The sequence below is a fragment of the Hippichthys cyanospilos genome, chromosome 7 (assembly GCF_059441005.1).
Source record: "Hippichthys cyanospilos isolate Australia breed blue-spotted pipefish chromosome 7, RoL_Hcya_1.0, whole genome shotgun sequence".
NCBI lineage: Eukaryota > Metazoa > Chordata > Actinopteri > Syngnathiformes > Syngnathidae > Hippichthys > Hippichthys cyanospilos.
In genome coordinates, this window is record NC_142375.1 from 14,990,340 (window position 1) to 15,009,027 (window position 18,688).

The window sequence follows — 18,688 nt, forward strand, 5'->3', positions numbered from 1 at the left end:
TCTGATAGAGAGTTTTTGGCTCTCAAGTGATGATTCTGGAACATTTGCATTCGTGAGCCAGCGGCATGAGGGAACGTGCCAAGTAAATGACAGACGAAATTAAGGGAAAGCAACTGTTTATGGTGGTTTTAAATGTAAAAGGAAGCAGAGTGATTTGGAAGCAAGTGAAAGACGTGGGGTCTTTGATGTCATGGTTCTGGCACAAGAACAGGTGACTGCATTTGAGGTCAGAGGATCCATTCTGAAAATAATGACAAAGCCTTTAGAAAAATGTCTCCCAAAGGACAGCGCTGTGTTTATTGAAAGCGAGCTGCTGTTTATATGTGGAGCATTTGAGTGTGAGTGAGGGAAAGCAGTTGAACGAGCACAACATCAAAAAGGAGGGTGCACGGAGGAATGGAGATATTGGGAAACTGGGACTGCAGGCGAAGCATTCAGCAAGAGAGGTTGAGAAATAAAAAAAAAAAAAAGGAGACGTAAGAACGTATACAGAGAACAAGCAAGATACTCATTAGTATGATGTTGCTCGTCTCTCTCTAACTCCTTCAACAAATGTTCCTCTGTGTTCCCTGGAGTGTAGCTTGATTGGCCCATCGTTGTGTATGTGTTTATCAAGTTTGTCATTTACATATAAATGTATCATTTTATCCATCTGACACATCACAGCTTTCAAGCCACATAGCTGGCAGGAGTGTTACCTAGGGATGTGCAAATCAATCCAAGCATCAATACAATTGATACCGAAGTTGATATATGTATCATATTGATATCCAAGCATTAGTGTTGATCCCTTTACATTTATTCATTAACAGTATTTTGGTTTCTCATGTGTCTAAGTAATTCGTTTTTAGTGCATGTGCATAGGACACAATGGCCGGCCAGCCATGCTACAAGTTTAAACTAAATACATTTGTATTTCAAGTATGAATAATTATTCTTACTATTTTGGAGCACTGTTTATTGATGTTTACATATTTTTAATTCCGGTGACAGGTTTACCCGAGTGTAGTACTCATGTGTGCCTCCTCACATTCCTTTAGTTGTTTTGTGCGTTTTTATAAATGGTAAATATAGAATTTTAATAATAACTTGGCTTTTAAAGAAGTCAACAAGAAATTGAAAACATGTTCTTAATAGGACAATTTATCTAAAATACCAGAAAACCTCGAGAATCAAAAAGTACTTGGAATTGGATTTACCAATACTGTACACACTAATAAATACACTAGTAATGATTCAATTGTAAAATTTCAAGTATCGCACAGCTCTTTTGCTAACATCAAATAGAATAATTAATCATGATCATAGTAGTCTTCATACGGGATTAATGTGCCATTTAAATGTATCCAATGCACAATGTTGGTTCATTTCTTTGGGGCTGTTTAGCTGGAATTGAAATTCTGAGGTGTGAGACAGTCATGCTAACCGCTCCACCATTGTTTTTATTTTCTTCTTCTTAAATTAATACTGAGGTCATCCCGACTACGCAGCAACATGCAGGGATTAATTTAAGTTAAAAATGAGTTTGTTCTTCAAACAAAAACATCAGACCAAAATCTCTTCATTCAGATTACATAATGATTTTGTCAGTGTAAAATGTCTGTGTAATTTATGTTCATATTAAAGATACATTTATTTTAATCGGTTTGAGTACAATTAATCCGCTTGAGGCTAAATTTGTGTTTCAGATCACTTCACCTTCTGTAACGGCATCATGTTTGACAAAAAATATTCGTCAGACAGCATTTTCCTCTTTTGCTCTCAACCAAAAGGGGCTAATGCTATCAACAAAAAGTGCTGAAGAAAGCGAGGAATTAAACTTCACCGATGGTTCAATTTTATCATTGTATCAAATACATGTTTTTGATTAAGTTTGACAGTCACCAACTACAATGTCGACAAAAAATAAGTGAAACAACGGTTTTAACATATTGCACAGTGCAGTAAAATCGTGGCTCGCATGTTTGTGTAGTCACTGGTTACAGCAGGACAGCGGTATTTGTCTTTTGTGTTTCAGTGCATCCTCAGAGAAACAGCCAATTGATTGCTATAATGCCTTTGCCTTGTCAGAGCACACGATGCTGTTTGCCAAAATGTAGCTAGAAACACATTCTTTGTTTTCTCTCTTAATCCACCATTTTACAGTTTAGTGATTTATCAAGTGCAATATGTGATGAAAAACTAGAATGATAAGAATAGGAGTTTGGCTTCGATGTAACTTAACTGTATTTCTATTTCTGTCAACTCAATAAGCTTTAAAGACACACACGAAGAATATGTGTCACTTTATTTCTAGAATAAATACAAATGATAAATGCTGTGCTCATCACATTTTCTCTCACTGCTGTGGCCATTTTCTTTTCAACTGTGACAAATTATATGAATACTCTGCTGGTCGCCAGGCGGCGACATTCCTGCTGGGAAGTTGAGAACAAGAGATCCAGTACAGTACTATTTAAGGAACTACAATTTTGTTGAATGACATGTTCAATCGTACGCAGTTCAGCATTTTCTCATGTCAACTATCACAATCAGGCAGGGAACCTGTTTGGTAGTTTCTGGTAGATGTAACTTGAGACTTTATTGTTTAACCTCTTCGGTACTGAAACAAAATGCAAATTGGCGAGTACATTTGTAAAACTGCATTTTATCACCTTAAATGGTACTCAGTGAAAGACATTAGATTGTCAGCAATTCTGGTAATTTCCTGATGACACACCCTCACACATGCACACACACACACACACACACACACACACACACACACACACACACACACACAGTAAGACATCGCCAGAAAACAACTACAAGGTTAGGATATGCAAAATCATGTTCAGTCATACAGTATATCAAGTGTTATGTGCCACTGATTATCAGCGAGTGATTTGTCAACGGGAGGCATGGAGGAGTACTGGTTAGCACATCTGTCTCAATTCAGAGGATCCTAGTTCGATTTCAACCTTCCTGTGTGGAGTTTGCATGTTCTCCCTGTGCCCTTGTGGTTTTTCTCTGCGCATTCTGGTTTTCATTTTATATCCCCAAAAACATGCATGGAAAGTATATTAGACACTCTAAATTTGTCCTTAGGTTTTATTGTGAGTGTGAATGGTTATTTGTCTTTCTGTGCCCTGTTATTGGCTAGCAACCAGTTCAGTGGGGTGCCCCATCTTCTTGCAGACTCATACTTTCATATGTGTCTGGGTACAGCAACTTATGAGTGGCAGAGAGTATTTATTGAAGTATTCTATTGTAAAATCTGAACTTGAATTTTCATTTCTAGGCAACCTACCAATTCTGTGTGAATTAGCATCTATTTATCAATATTCGGTATGCTTATTCTGTCCTGTGTTGCAGGAGCTGGAGCCTATTTTATTTGACTGACAAGCTAAAATGGATGGGTCATCAGTCAGTCATGCGGCAAAGACAAGTATTTACAGTCATATTTGCATGGTTACCAAGTGAAAGCTAAACAGTACGAAAGACAGGCAAGTGAATCACAAAACCAAATGGCAAACTAGTGATGAAAAATTTGAGATATTGTGCCCTGTTTTCATGCCCATGGTGAGTCTAGATTTAGGTGTATGCCATCAGAATCGGGACAGGGTGCCATTGCAGGTGCAAATGTAGCTTCCTTGCTTTTTGCCTTGTGCAAGGGGCTACCCTCATTCACTTTAAATTCAACACAGAAGAGAGGTGCATGGTCTACACAGCTGAAGCACATGCATATTATAGATCAACTTGAGTTAACTACATTTTTTAAGAACTGCAAGAATATCTCCACTTGCAGATTATGTAAAACTGTCCAGGGCAATCACACAAAGTCCTTGATGAAACTAAGAAGACAGAAAAAAAAAACTTTAAACCACATACAGGGGAAAAAAAAGAAACTTTGAGGCCTAACCACAAATTGGGAGTTGGAGATTGCCCTTCTAGGGTGACCTGGCTGCAATGGATGCAGAGTGGGCAACATTTAACACATGACACAATGATGCAATGTCAATGACAACTGCAGGAGAATCCATTTTATTAAACAAAACTCTGTGGGAAGACATTTCCAGGGGCGTTGGTTGTTTTCCAAACCTGCTTGGTCTTAACAGAATTTTCTAAAGCAACACCTCTGAGAAAGTCGCCTTCCTCAGATCCATGCAGCAGTAATAGATTCGGTCATTGCTCCCTAGCCCTCTCTTTAGGTAGGGGAGGGAAGGGGCAGGAGAGAAAAGAAGTGGTATCAAAATAGGCTGTTTAGATGTTTTGAAAAAGAAACAAAAACCTTTCAAATGAACCACTCCAGGAAACAAACGCCGCTGCAATAAAAGGCTCAGCGCTACATTTGCTGTCTTAAAGGAAGTGGCACCCCTAATTGTTTCTAGAGCCCTCAGGAATAAGGTTAATAAAGTTTTGGAGTGAATTGTTTTGAAAGCCTACAAAAGACCGAGCTGACAAAAAAGTTATTTTATAACTAATGCATCGTGATTTGACTCTTTTACTCATTTTTTTAACACATGCAACGATGTTTAGAGGATGGCATAATCTGGTATGCTGGGTGAAGTGAAAGGTGTGTACTCAAACGTGCAAGGAAGCCGGAGGGTTGAGGTGCTAAAAAAAATGATAATTTAATGACAAACGAACAAGAACAAAAAATTGCAAAGTAACAAACTAATCCAAAACTAAACTATTAATCTCATGGGTATACTGCAGAGAGAACTGCAACAGGGAGGTAGAATAATGCATGGCCCAACACTGACTGAATGCAAACTGGGAATTAAATACCCTCAACATAACAAGGAAACACGAAACAGCTGGACTGGAACAAAAGATAGGGGAAGCTGATTGGACGACACATGGGGGGCATGTACACACGGTCACATTAACAAGGACAGACATGATGGGAACAAAACAGGAACAAGTCACATAAACCACAAAAACCACAACTTGAAAATACAACAAAAAAAAACAACAACAAAAAACACACAAAAAAAACAACAAAAACACACAACAGAAACATGGCAGGCAGATGAGCCGGATAAAAAATGGACTGTAACACAATCCACAGAATCTGCTGAGGAAAATGTCAGCGATACCACACACAAATCGTTTCAAGGTTTAATGACTTAAACACTGATACCACAGCACATCCTTTTTTTTGTATTGGTCGGGACTACCCTTTCAATTATGTTCCTTTGTGATTTTTTTTTTCCAGCTAAGTACTCCACAAGTAGAGCAAAACATTGCTGGAAAATTGCGTCTCATGACCAATGTGCCTCCCTATAAAGCTTAACAAAATAAAGATGTATAATGTTTTGCAAATTAGTCTCAATAATACTGTACAGTTTAGCCTCATGTTTGAAATCAGTTGCTCTTAAATTGAAAATGCACTTTCCTGGAATGGCAATAAACAACATTAAGATTTGTTGAGCCCTGCAAAAACTGTTAAAAATCTCGCGAATACCTTATAAAATCATTATCAATAATCACGTACTATCATTTGAGGAGCTTTATCACACACTTTAATGTGAGTGTCTCTGGCAGGCACCCCCCCCCCCCCCCCCCCCCCACACACACACACACACACACACACGCACACACGCAGTCACTCCCTCTCTCTCTCTCTCTCCCACACGTTGTGTTCTCTTCCTCTTCTTCTTTCTGGGAGGACTGCTATCTCTGGCGGTTTGCCGCATGGTGGCAAAAGTCTCAACATCATCTGCTTTCCGGACTCTTCAAAACCGCCGCAAGCGTACGCGGCATTTACCGGAACGCACCGCAACGGGTCAACAGGGACGGATGCGCTTCATTCTAATAGAGGGATTTCTTACTCAAATGTAACTGAGACGAAGAGGGGCGATAAGTGCGCATCCTGTGCACGCAAAGATCGAACCACTTTGGCTGGATGACGGAGCCCAGGTTTTAGCAACACGTCCACCCAGGAAATGCAACTCTGCTGAGACTCCGTGGCGATGAAATGATGGCCATCGGGAAGATGTTGTAGCAGAGTTTGACAGTCCAAAGAGCATCCGAACTTTTCTCAAAATCTGTTTGTGGTCCGATAGACAGTTTCTTGTTGTGGTCATCGCACGGGACTTCTATGCTGGTTCCAGAGTAAGCACACAACCCGATTCACTCTCCTCATGGAACGCTCAGCATCTTTGGATATAGAAGCGCTCAAGGTAAGACGCTCAGCCGGTATTAAGCGCACGCCCAGGGGTAATGAGTTGGGATCCACCGCGCTCGGAAGCAGGGTTAATTGATGTATGGATGGCCAGTCGAATAATGACTGTTTTTTTGTCCTTTTCTTTCACCCACACCTGCAAGTGAGAAATCAGGTCACCGGGATGCTGACATTAGATTCAGGATCGACTTCTAGATTGTTTTAGTGCAAATTAGGTCCCATAACGTGCATGCTGGGGTGGTTCATCACGCTCTGGTTAGGGCATATAACGGATTGCAGTCGTGGTGTGTCAATTCAGTGCGTGGGGCGAATTTCAATAATGCTTGGCTTGCGCAGGGCTGCTGTGTGCATTGGTGGGATGCTTGAATAACGGGATGGAAGGGACTGATAGGGCGGATTCTGGGAGGGTATGTGCAAGAATTTTGGGAGAGTGGAGCGGGGGAAAGAATCCACCCCAAGGCTGTTTGTCTCTTGCTTTTTCTATAACTCATGTAGTAAGACCCGCCAGTTCGTGATCATTTTCAAGTGCAGTGCACAACACCCACTTGAAAGATATTACTTGCTGGTGGAGTGGGTGTGATGCTGTTTGGTACTTCTGACCATCTATGTGCAGCGTTTTTAAAGGCTACACTATATCGTGAACTTATGGGGATGACATTGGGCACACCAGCACAGTGCACATATTTCGAGATCCAATACAAAAGCTTTTTCAAAAATTTTGCACACTAATACATTACTCAAAAGTGGGGCCTATTACTTTGTTTTATGTTTAAATAGAGGTGCTTGGGCAAAATAAAACAATCCCCTACAAAGGACAGTAATGAACATTTCGTTAAAACAATACCTCACTGACATTTCCAGCATGCTTGCGTGGGTTTTTGTACATACTCTCGACCCGCAAATAAATGCATTGAAGGTTTATTGAAAACTCGAAATTACTCATTGTGAGTGTGAATGGTTGACAGTATCTGTGCCCTACAGTTGGCTAGGATGGACTCCAGCTAGCTCGCCCATGATTCTAATGAGGGCATACGCTATAATAAAAATGGATGAACACCTCTCCGACAGTGTCAGTCAAATGTTGGATGTCAACGAGCTGTTTGATGTAAACAAAATGACAATACTGCACTGTATATACAGTACAAAAAATTACTGTGAGCGTGAGCTCATGTATATATAATTTAATAATGCTTTAAATTAAAAAAAAAATGTTTGTGTTGTTCATGCTTGCACCTACTCAAGGGAGATGCTGTGGCTGGTCTAATGCTACGGTGACAAATTTCATGTGGGACTGTAAACCGGATGGAAATTGATGGTTTAAATGTTAATTTTCCTGATGCTTCTTGGTATTACTAGTAACTGACATTTAAGTAAAGAAAAACATTGAATTGATGCCATTCGCCAAGGCTTTGCCTTTTCAAGCGGCTTTTTATATGATAACATTTCTGAGAAGAAATTGCCTTTGATTTATGCTGGCTGCACAGTACAAAGATGAACATTGATGTTCTGATTATAAAAAATGACCTTAAATGTTAGTCAGTCAACTTGACCTACAGAACTGTTGGGCATACTGTAATTTATTCCTGTATATTGATTGTCTTAGTTTCTCCCGATGCCATAATTTGCAGTAGCTTGTGACATTTACTTGATTTTATGTGGGCATGGGAACATACAGTACTTGATCAGAAAATGCCAAGCAATCCCTGTGTGAAATTTAATATTTTTTTTCTGTGTTCATAGCAACACAGGGTAATTGTGACTTTTTATTGCAGAGAGTTATAACGTGTCAATGTGAGTACAGAGCTGCGTTCAATAAGTAGCATGCAGCGTAAAATGAACATTGCTGATCAAATGAATCACACTTATTGCCCATTATACTGCATTAGAATTTTGTTCTTTCAACCTATTCTCCCATAAAGTCTATTTTTAGAAGGGGTGATACTGAAAGATGTGAGCTGTTTTGTGCTATACTGCACATTTTTCACGTGGTTATGACACAGCTCCTTTAGCTGAATATAACATTTCAAATTCACACAAGGGACTTATTTCTGGGTGTCCACCAATCAAACCTCAACTAAAGGCAGGATGAGTGTGAAACCATGTCTGTTGAATAAACATGATTTTAGTCCACTTCCACCTGTCCACCAGTAGAGCCGTGAGAAGAGTCTTGGCAACATTGAATGCATTTATTGAGCTATTTTTTTGGGAGGGAAGAGCGAGTGTGTCACTATACTGTTAAAAAGCTTCACTATTTCCCCACCAAATAATCCTCATTCCTAAATGTGCATTTACAAATGAATTACGGAATGGTAAATGGATCATTTGGCTTGCTACCAAATTTGCCTTTAAAATTTTGCAATGCAGCATTTCTGTTCAATGCATTATTTCTTTATATGAGCTTGTTAGTTTGTGTGCATTTGTGTGTTTGTGTGTGTGCATGTTCACGCATGCATGCGTGGTTGTGAGAGTGTTCCGCAAATGCAATCAGAGGATATGAACAAGGACAACTTTGGGGACATTGGGATTATACCACTTTAGATCCAATATACAATATTAACAACTTCTTTGGTGTGTGTGATTGTGATTAAAGTGTCTCTGTTTGTAAATCACTCCAGGTTTCAATATCAATTTGGGAGGTTTAAGTGTTATTGATTGTTCGAAATAGCTGGGCCATGAATTGCATGTGTTAGAATAAAGACAGAATTAATTTTGGCCCAATTGATGATGAAGATCAAGCTGTGTCTGGAAAAACAAATCCTTTTAAATGTGCACTTGTAAGCTCAAGTTTAGTCTTCGTAACAGCTCTTAAATAGCTGAATTGAGACATCTTTTTTTTTTTTTTTATCTTGTCATAGCAGGAAACAGATTTCATAGAGGGTTTTGCACAGGCAGATTTGAATGCGAACACAAACAGATAGGAAAGCTCATCAACTAACCGCCCGCAATCAGGATCACGTCCTCTAATCATGTCTTTTTTTTTTTTTTTTTTTTTAACAAACCAAACAAATTTCAGTTTTGCTCAATTCCTCATGTAGCCTATTAAAAAAATCATCATATGGGTTGTTTTGATTGCAGGTTATTTTCACCCAACCTTTGAGGCTTATTGACTAACTCAATAAAGGTGTGTCATTCAGTTTTGGACTCCATTTGGGTTATGTTTTCATCCAACACCCAAAATATCTGCATAAACATATAATATCCAAAATGATTGGCCGATCAGTCAAATATTTTTGGACGTAGAAGTATGCATAAGATGACACGTCATTGTACACCTTAGTGACTATTGATTGCATTTCTCAGACATTAAGTGACATTTATTTTTCTTTATTATGTGTTTAAACTGTCACTTGTGTGCCATAGTACGGCAATTGAATGGAGATGGAATACATCAGTGTCAGCAACTAACAAGCCATTTGAAACCATTTCATAAAAGAAACAAAGGGAGCCACAAACCCTTTGGACATCTAAAATGAAGATCTACATTCTTTTGTAAGTTTTTTTGTTTCAGTACATGCTGCAATCATTGGACTGATATCAGCAAATTCCACGTATTGAATGTGGCGATTATATAGGCCATAAAATAACAAAATCATAATTGCAAAATTGCTAAAATGACATAATGCATTTAAAAACAATGGTTCACTCTTAACACAATAGTTCTCGCTCTAAAGTCAGGTGAAAAAGGGATCTTCACAAATAGCTCCACATCCTCCATTTTCAGTACAGCTGCAACATGGACTGTTTCATTCCAACGGTTGTCGCAAATGGTGCTTTTAAGACTGTTGAGTACTATGCAAATACAGTATAACCCAATATACGGAGCAAAGCAAGTTCTCTCTGTCGAATGAATTTCACATGCCCCCTTTAAGGCTTGGCTCTGGCAATGAGTCTGGGGTGAATTATCAACCATTAGACAAATTGTTAAGGCTGATTGTGTGTTTTTAGGCCGCCTTAAACCAACACACATTTGGCACTTCAAGTTTTTGTCTATTTAGCCATTCAACTTTGGAGCTTTTAAATGATCTAAGTCAGAGGTATTCATAATTATTCATAAGGATACATTTAAAAAATCGATTCTCAGTTTTAAATAGTATATCTTAGTCAAAGGCATTCATCATTATTCATAAGGATTCCTTTTTAAAATTGATTCTCAGTGTTAAATAGTATATCTCAGCGGGCATTCGTTAAACTATTTCTAATATGTCAAATAAAGTTTCAGAATCATCCAAATGATGATTTGGTGCCCATATAATTGGCTGTAAAAGGAAATCACTTTTTAAACCACAGCCAGAGAGAATCAACTTTGCATGGTGGCTGTTTACCCACCAAGGTTTCTCCTCCCTATTCAGTAGCCACCCGAGGCTAGTTCAGTCATGCGTTTGTGGGCACTGAGCATCCAAAACAGAGCAATTAGAGGTTCACTGATTTTTCCAAGGGCACTTTTGAAAGTGTTGCACAACAATGATGGGGAATAAAACTATAAAACAAACAAACCAAAAAAAATAGTAGAACCCAAAGTTAAAATTTGATGCACACTATTTGCAATGTAAACATTGTATAATTTGGAGAAGACTGCACTCACTGAGGTTGGTATCAAGGTCCGAATGAAGCTAACAGCGCCAGCTACACTGTTTTGTCCATTACTTTATTGATAATTAGCAACAGCTAGCTTTCTTTTTACATTGTGATTAATATTTAAAAGTATTTTATTATGCACGTACTGCAAATACGTTAAATGACTGACACATTAACACAATCTCCACTAAGTATTGTATGCTTGCATTATTGTTTGAGGTCAAAGCCATTTGCTGTGTCCTATATAAGGATTTACACAACTAGCTTTCACTTTCTGTCTTCAAACTGAAATCTTAATTGCCCCATGAAAAACACAAAAGAGAACACATTTCATTCATTCATGTGCATCTCAAAGAGGAAGACTGGTTGAAGTGAAGCCAAATTGGCTGAAGAAGAGAGCAAAGATGATGCTGTTGAACTTGGCTCAAGGGTTTCCACCTCTCTCCACAGCTATGATAGAGTAGACCCCAAAACTGCACCACCACACATCAACTCTTCCCGGACATGTTTAGCTAAAATTGGGTTGTGGCTGAATATGGTGCACACAGGTTTCTAAGCAGGCCAATACCACTCAAGGGACTGCAAACACAAAAATGCACATTTATTTAATTCATTTTAATTATATATTACAATGTTGATTGTCCGACCGTGGGCTCCCAAAAACACATTTTCACCACCTGGGCATTTTCTACAGTTAAACTTTGCGACTAATAAATGAAACGTTAGATTTTACTTGGAAAACTTACAAAATCTCTCCTCCCCAACCCTGGAATGAAGAGGAACGTAAACATGTAAACGTCTCCACGAATAAGGTGGTCATGTATTTACTCCTTGGGAACTTAGAGGGTGGTATAGATGCAGTACAAGGGCCTTCCATCATAGTAATGCCTCTCTCAAGTTGTGTTTATCTTCCCAGGTAGTGTGGTGCTGAGGGTGCAGAATAAGCTATCTATTCTTCAAAAGATTCAAGTTTTTTTTATTGATATATGTATAGTGTCATTATACCACACAATGAAATTCTTATTCCGGTCACTCCCTGAGTAGCAGACTACATTCCATGTTGAGCAATAAATAAATAGATACATAATAAAACATGAACAATAAACAATAACACTATAAACTACAAACAATAAAACAACAGAAACAACCGTGATAATAAAACTGCAAATATCATGCAGTGCAAAATATTAGTGCAAAATACTATTTATGCATGTAGTAAGAGGCAGATTAGTGAGTGAAAGATTTGTTGAGAATTCGGATGGCTTGTGGGTAGAAGCTGTTTGCCAGCCTTGCAGTCCTGGCCCTCAGGCTTCTGTAGCGTCTACCTGATGACAGCAGTCCGAACAGATCATTTTGTGGGTATGTCTTGTCCTTGATGAGGTTGCATGTCCTCCGCAGAACCCTGGTGTGGGAAATGTCCTGCAGTGAGGGTAAGGCTGCTCTACAGATGCGTGGTGAGGACTTGATCACACGCTAGAGAGCCTTCCTGTCTTTTGCTATGCAGTTGTCATACCAGACTGTGATCGAGGTGAAGAGGACACTTTGGATTGAAAATGCATAAATGAAGGAAAACATTACTTTGGAGTTGTCTTGAATGAGAAATTAACATTCTAACATGATTAAACGTGTCAAAAAGTTGAATTTCTATTATATGCGCTCTTCACTGTATTAAAACAAACAATAAAAACAAAAAAGAGCCAGTGATTTGAACGGCTCTTTTTCAGGAACAGTTTATGAATGAATGGCTCTCTTTAATGAGCCAACTGTCCCATCAAGTGCAGCACGTTGGGTTAGCCTTATTCTTATGAATAGATATAATGTAATTAGTGATGTATTTTACTAAAGTTTACAAGTTTGGATAAATTAAAACTGAGAAAAAAAAGTATGATCGTGATGAAAGAGAGGCACATTACATGGTTCCATAAATACTGAAACCAGATGTGTGCAGTAATTTTCCTTTGGGTGCAGGTGCAGACCTATACTAAAAGAAAAGCTTGTGAAGGCCACTAACCTACATGCCATCTATTGCCATTATTAATATCACATCCAATACACATTGAAGGTCAAAGCAAAGGGTAATGAGCTGATAAGGGCAAATGTAATTACTTTTTTTTCCAAGCAGTACCCAGAGTACAGAAGTTTCATAGAAAATGGTGTTGGACTAAACCTTTGTGATGATGGTCGCCAATGAGAATTTAGTCGTTGCGGTTATGTTATCTGTTTTGTACTTGTTTTGTTTGTTTAGTTGTAATACAGCATTGCTTTCCCACTAGAAAAAAAAAAAAAAGATTTGATCCCAGAGTCGAATAAATATTACAGTCCTCTGAGATATTTGATCAATACAAGCATTAATATTATTGTACATACAGTACAATAACATTATGATTATTTTTGGTGAGACACAAGTGTAGCTGGAGCTGTGAAGCCGAATATATAAAGGCTCTAGAGAGTAAACATAATGGAGGGGATATGGCCCAAGAGGGAACTCCAGGATTTAAATCAAGATTCTGTTCTAATAATTGTACATAAAAAACACACACAACACATCTTGTCTTCTAGATGCAATGATGGACATCTTGCACAGCATCAGGAGCAGCCGGGAGTGCAGGATTTTCCTAATGGTCACAACCGTTAAGGATTGAACCTACAACCAGCGCTCTGCGACCTAAGCCATATTGCCTCAGTAAACAGTAATTGAAAAGCTGACCATGCAGTCAGATAAGTGTAAAATGATTACAGAAGCGTGAGGGAGCACATGGCAACTGAAGTAATGAAATCACAAATACATTTCGAATGTGAATTTATTTGTAGCTGTTGAGATAACACACTATGTTTGAAACCTCCACAACTCTATCTATTCATAATGTAAAGCCGCCATTGATCACATTGATGTCTTTTGTCATTGATGGGTGGGGCAGCAATTGTCATCATTTCCCAAACCCGTGGAGATGGATTTTGGACATGCTCCAGGTGATTTCGCTGATGCATGTGACAAAGTAGCTCTCCCTCATATCATAGTGATTAAGCCTTGATGCTACAGTATATGCGTCATCGCCTGACTCTGATATAATAGCGGTGCAATCCAGCATTCACACGCTGTGTAAATCATCCCAACTTCAATCATTAACACTTCAACACTTCGTGAGTAGCTTATATATAAAGCCTGGCTACAGACTGTTTATTTGATCTTTCAACCACATCAGTTATAGGGTAATTCAATTTTTTTTTCCGGTGTTCACGGTGTGAAAGTGGTTAGCACGTCCGTCTCACAGTTCTGTCGTTGCTCGTTTACTTCCGGCTCTGGCCTTACTGTGTGTAGTTTGCGTGTTGTCCTTGTGCCCAAGTGGGTGTTCACCGGATGCTCCGGTTTCCTCCCACAATCCACAAAACATGTGTGGGAAGTAAATTGGATGCTCAGAATTAGGTGTGTTTGTGAGTGTGAGTGGTCTTTCGTCTTGGTGTGCCCTGCAATTGGCTGGTAACCAGTTCAGGGTGTGTCCTGCCTACTGCCCAATCACAACTGGGATAGGCACCACCAGCAAGCTTGCTACCCTTATGAGGACAAGCTGTTCAGAAAATGAATGGATGGATCAATTGATTTGATCACATTTACTGTATCTCCTCTGCAAGATCAATTCTTGCATAAAACTGGATACCTTATCTTAACATACCATGGTGTTATTAAAATGCTTACTGTACCATTTTCTTAATAATATTTCTCATTAGTCAGCTCAAGCAGGTGGTGTCCTTTATTACCTTAAGACAATTATTCCCTTGAAACTGTTTAATTTGTCATCCCAATGCAACATGGGTGCTATCATACAGACGGATTGTTGAAATGACTTTGAAACAGTAAATATTGTTTGTCAAAGACTGTCACGTGGTCCTTCGCCAAAACTCTTAGTACTCTAATCCTACCACGGCTACTTTAGCTTGTCACATGATAAAACAATGTTGTGATGAAATGATTTTCCTTTTAAAATGATGATTTTTTCAGTCAAAAGATGTCCAAAGGCTCATCGTGATCTACACCAGTCTATATATATACAGTGTGTGTGTATATATATATATATATATATATATATATATATATATATATATATATATATATATATATATATATATATATATATATATATATATATATATATATATATATATATATATACACACACACACACACACACACACTCAAACGCTTTCAAAAAGTGTTCTGTTCATTTCATGAGTCAGTGTTCTCCTATTTACTCTAGCTACTTCATTATAAGGTTTAATTTTATTTTTGGTAATTACATTGACTTTACTATATGCAATTTAGTCTTGTTGATTAGAAACGAGGCCAGGCTACTCTCGCTGATTATTGTGTCAATGCATTTTTAGTTTAATTAGCATTATTTAATGAGCTCCATCAAACCAATAAATTTAGGTAGCATGGACTTGCATGTATGCTTTGTATATCCTTATGAAAATAAATACACATTTTTACCAAATAATCAGGAAACATTATTGCAAATGTATTTGGAATGTGTAAAACATGACCAAGCACTAAACTATGCGTAATAAAAAACATGATCTGCTCCATTTCTGCAGATGGTGCTCTAGTATAAAATCTTTTTGGTGTGCAGATAGTGAGTCATTTAATTTCATAAATGTGTCTAAACTTTATGCTTGCTGGAACCATGTCTTAAGTTTTGGTGCAGATGGTGAAAGCAACTGTGTTGAATTTGACATGAAAATAGAGCATTATATTTTTTTGTCAGTTTGAACTGAGGTCAGGGATTTTGTTTCTCCAGTGGGAGGGGACCTCAAATTATATTTAACTATTTTTTTTTAATCCATTCCTCTATCTACCCATCTATTGTATAAAGCACAGTGATTTAACAGCAAAACAAATGCTTGGAGTCTCTGGCCTTTAGTCATATTTTCCATTAAACCTTTGTACTATTTCTTTTTGGAAAATAAACTAATAGTTATTTTATACAATCCCGTAGCAATTATGTTCGTTATTTATTTTCTGTCTTTAAATTAACATCAATCAATGTAAATGTAAGGGGCAATTTCAATTTTTCTGGCTGTGTTCATTAAGTGTAATTTAAATGTACTTTTTTTGGTTCATATATTATTTCATGGGACTAAAAAAAAATAAACAATTCCATCATGTATATCTGTGACTAGCAGAAACATTTCTGTATCAGTCACTCAGTATTTGCTCCTTATCTCGCTGTACACAAGTGCCTCCCCCACAGGTGCACCATATGTGTGACCAGAATGGCCCAGCATGTTTACATGAAGTCACCAGTAGCATATTGCGCCTACATGTATCTATCATCCTGCAGTTGGCTCTCCTGACAAGTCACTTATCGCTTCTCCAGCTGTGACAGCAGAAATCTCATGCCTGCCACTTTTATAGGCAAGACAGGCCGCATGAGCATTAAAAGCATATACCACACTTGCATTACTCACTAGCATGCGCAGGCACATCAACATACACACACACCCACACAAATGCACACACTCACACACTCACACACACACACACACACCTAAATGTGCTCAGAAACTCTATCTGTCTGGGGATTTTTGCTCACTCAGGGACAAATCATAACATTCATCATCAACCAAATTGAGCAACTGCATGTCAAAGAGATGAGGAAGGTGAATAGAATGATGGTGAGCTTTAAGTGGCGCGTTTGATTTTTGAAGAGCAGGTTATCGAAAGATACAACATCATCTTTAAAGATTACAAATAAGACAGAAAACATTTACAATGGCTATGACTGACTAGGACTATATGAGTGAAAGATTGGATTTTGAATACACAGAATTAGCCCCAGTTTGGATATAATTCAATGCTCTAAATTTGGTGCCCCCCCCCCCCCCCCCCCCTCCAAAAAAAAAAAAAAAGCTCAAAGCTTTGTCTTCTCGTCCCAGATATCGAGCAAGGCAAGAGGGGATAGCAGGCAAGTAATCAGCCAACACATTATTAACCTCCCAATCTCTTTGCAAAACCCAAAATCTGTGCTTCCTAATCCATTTTGCACCAGGACAAGCATAAATTGGATCATTTTTTATTAGGCATTCAGATGCACTAAATGGGATACGAACTTAAATTTGAAGGTTTGTTTTAACTTGTTACCTGTTTGCTTGTTTGCAGGATCATACACAAACGAGAACATTAAACAGACGGCACATCAAATAAAATATTACCTTTGGTGTTGGTCTAAATAATAGCTTCTAAAAGATAATGGAAGATCATTTTTGTATGGTTTGAAGGTCCATTTTACAAAATATTTCTCTGGCAGGCAATAAGTAGGTTGGCAAAGGTCTTAAATACTTATTCATCCAATCTTTTGACTGATGCACTTTATCCAATAATACATTAGGGGCGGGCAGGTTCCAATACGAAATATCAGTATTGGTCTGATACTTGTTATTTCAAGATATTGGTACTCGCAAAAGCAGACAAATAGTCGTGATGTCTCAAAGTTCATACTGCCTCCAAATTTAAATAGCCTGGGAGTTAAGTAAGACGTAGATGTGTGATGGGGAGGAAGAACAGCATGCTATTCTTGTTGCTGAGCCTTAAATGGAGGGTAATGGTAATATATTTGTGGAGGTGAGCAAGTAGAATGAAGGTGAGGAGAAACACAGTTCACCAAATGTTCAGATGATAATAGAGAAAATATGTCGACATTATAGAAAAGATAATGGCTGCAGAGAACTGCAGTATATAAGTACACTTGTATTATTTGTCTTTGTGAAATTTCGTTAAATGTGCTGCCTCAACTGGTTTTGGAAGGAAACGAAAGGGTTGGGGTTGGTGGAGGACAGAGAGCAAGTAGGGGAGGAGGAAAGTGTTTACTCATTTAATGATATTAATAGCACTGATAATACCTGCAGAAAGCCCTATGAGAAAAGAAGAGAGCCCTTGCTGCAAAACAAAACACAAGAGCTACAATTAGGGATCTCAATAGATTCTCAAACTAGTACAGTAAGTGCCTTTATAAGAACAACAGATTACAATCTAATCTCTTACGGTTTAACAGAAATAAACAATCAGATCACTTTAGTGAGTTCATAGTATTGACCCTGCTTCCATTCATCCATATCCTATAGCCACTTATCCTTACTCAGGTCGCTAGCTTGCTGGTGCCATCCATCCATCCATTTTCTATAGTCACTTCTCCTCATTATGGTCATTGGCTTGCTGGTGCCTATCCCAGCTGTCTCCGGGAAGTAGGCAGGCCCTGAACTGATTTACAGCCAATTGCAGAGCACACAAGGACTAACAATGTACCCAATCAAACCTAATGGCAATTTAGAGTGTCCAATACACCTGCCATACATGTTTTTGGAATGTGGGAGGAAGCTGGAATGACAGCCTACACAGGCACGTGGAGAACATGTAAACTCCACACAGGAAAGCCTGAGCTCTAACTGTAACTCATTTTGGATATGTATATTTAGGATGCAAAAACATTACTTAAAGGCAGATTAAATAATGGTCAAAGTCTGATCTTTTTTCTCACAGTGCAAGATTCATCTCTGCTGGATGAAAGAACCATATACATATGTATACAGAAATTAGCAGCAGTATACTGTTTCAATTGTATACTATACTCTCGTTTCATAAAAGACAAACTGAATTGAACAATGAGTTTGATAAGTCAGCCTGACATTGCGTGGAAAGCTGCATTTAATGTCTACTTGGTCTAGAATGTCTAGATTATCTATTTGTAGATGTCACTTGGGTTGTGATTACAGAATTACATTTGTAGCACATATTTTATTCATGAATGCCATCTGAATTTGCTCAACGCAAACATGGTGAATTTTGCAGAAGATACGTATGGGTGCCTGACAGCATGAACAAACATTGCAAAATGATAGGAACACTCACCATTGAAAGTGCTGTAAGGGTATTTTCTTCAAAAGCTGCAGCAA

The 18,688-nt window shown here is 38.3% G+C and overlaps 1 protein-coding gene across 2 annotated transcripts in view; it reads left to right on the top strand.

The window, feature by feature from the left end:
• The first annotated feature begins 5,667 nt into the window (after positions 1 to 5,667).
• The window catches only part of sgcz (sarcoglycan zeta), a 257,610-nt gene continuing 244,589 nt past the window's right edge, over positions 5,668 to 18,688 (top strand). For both annotated transcript variants that reach the window (XM_088419719.1, XM_088419720.1), the window contains exon 1: positions 5,668 to 6,167. In XM_088419719.1, coding sequence (XP_088275845.1) covers positions 6,129 to 6,167 — 39 coding nt within the window. In that variant the 5' untranslated portion in view covers positions 5,668 to 6,128. The remainder of the gene's footprint in view (positions 6,168 to 18,688) is intronic.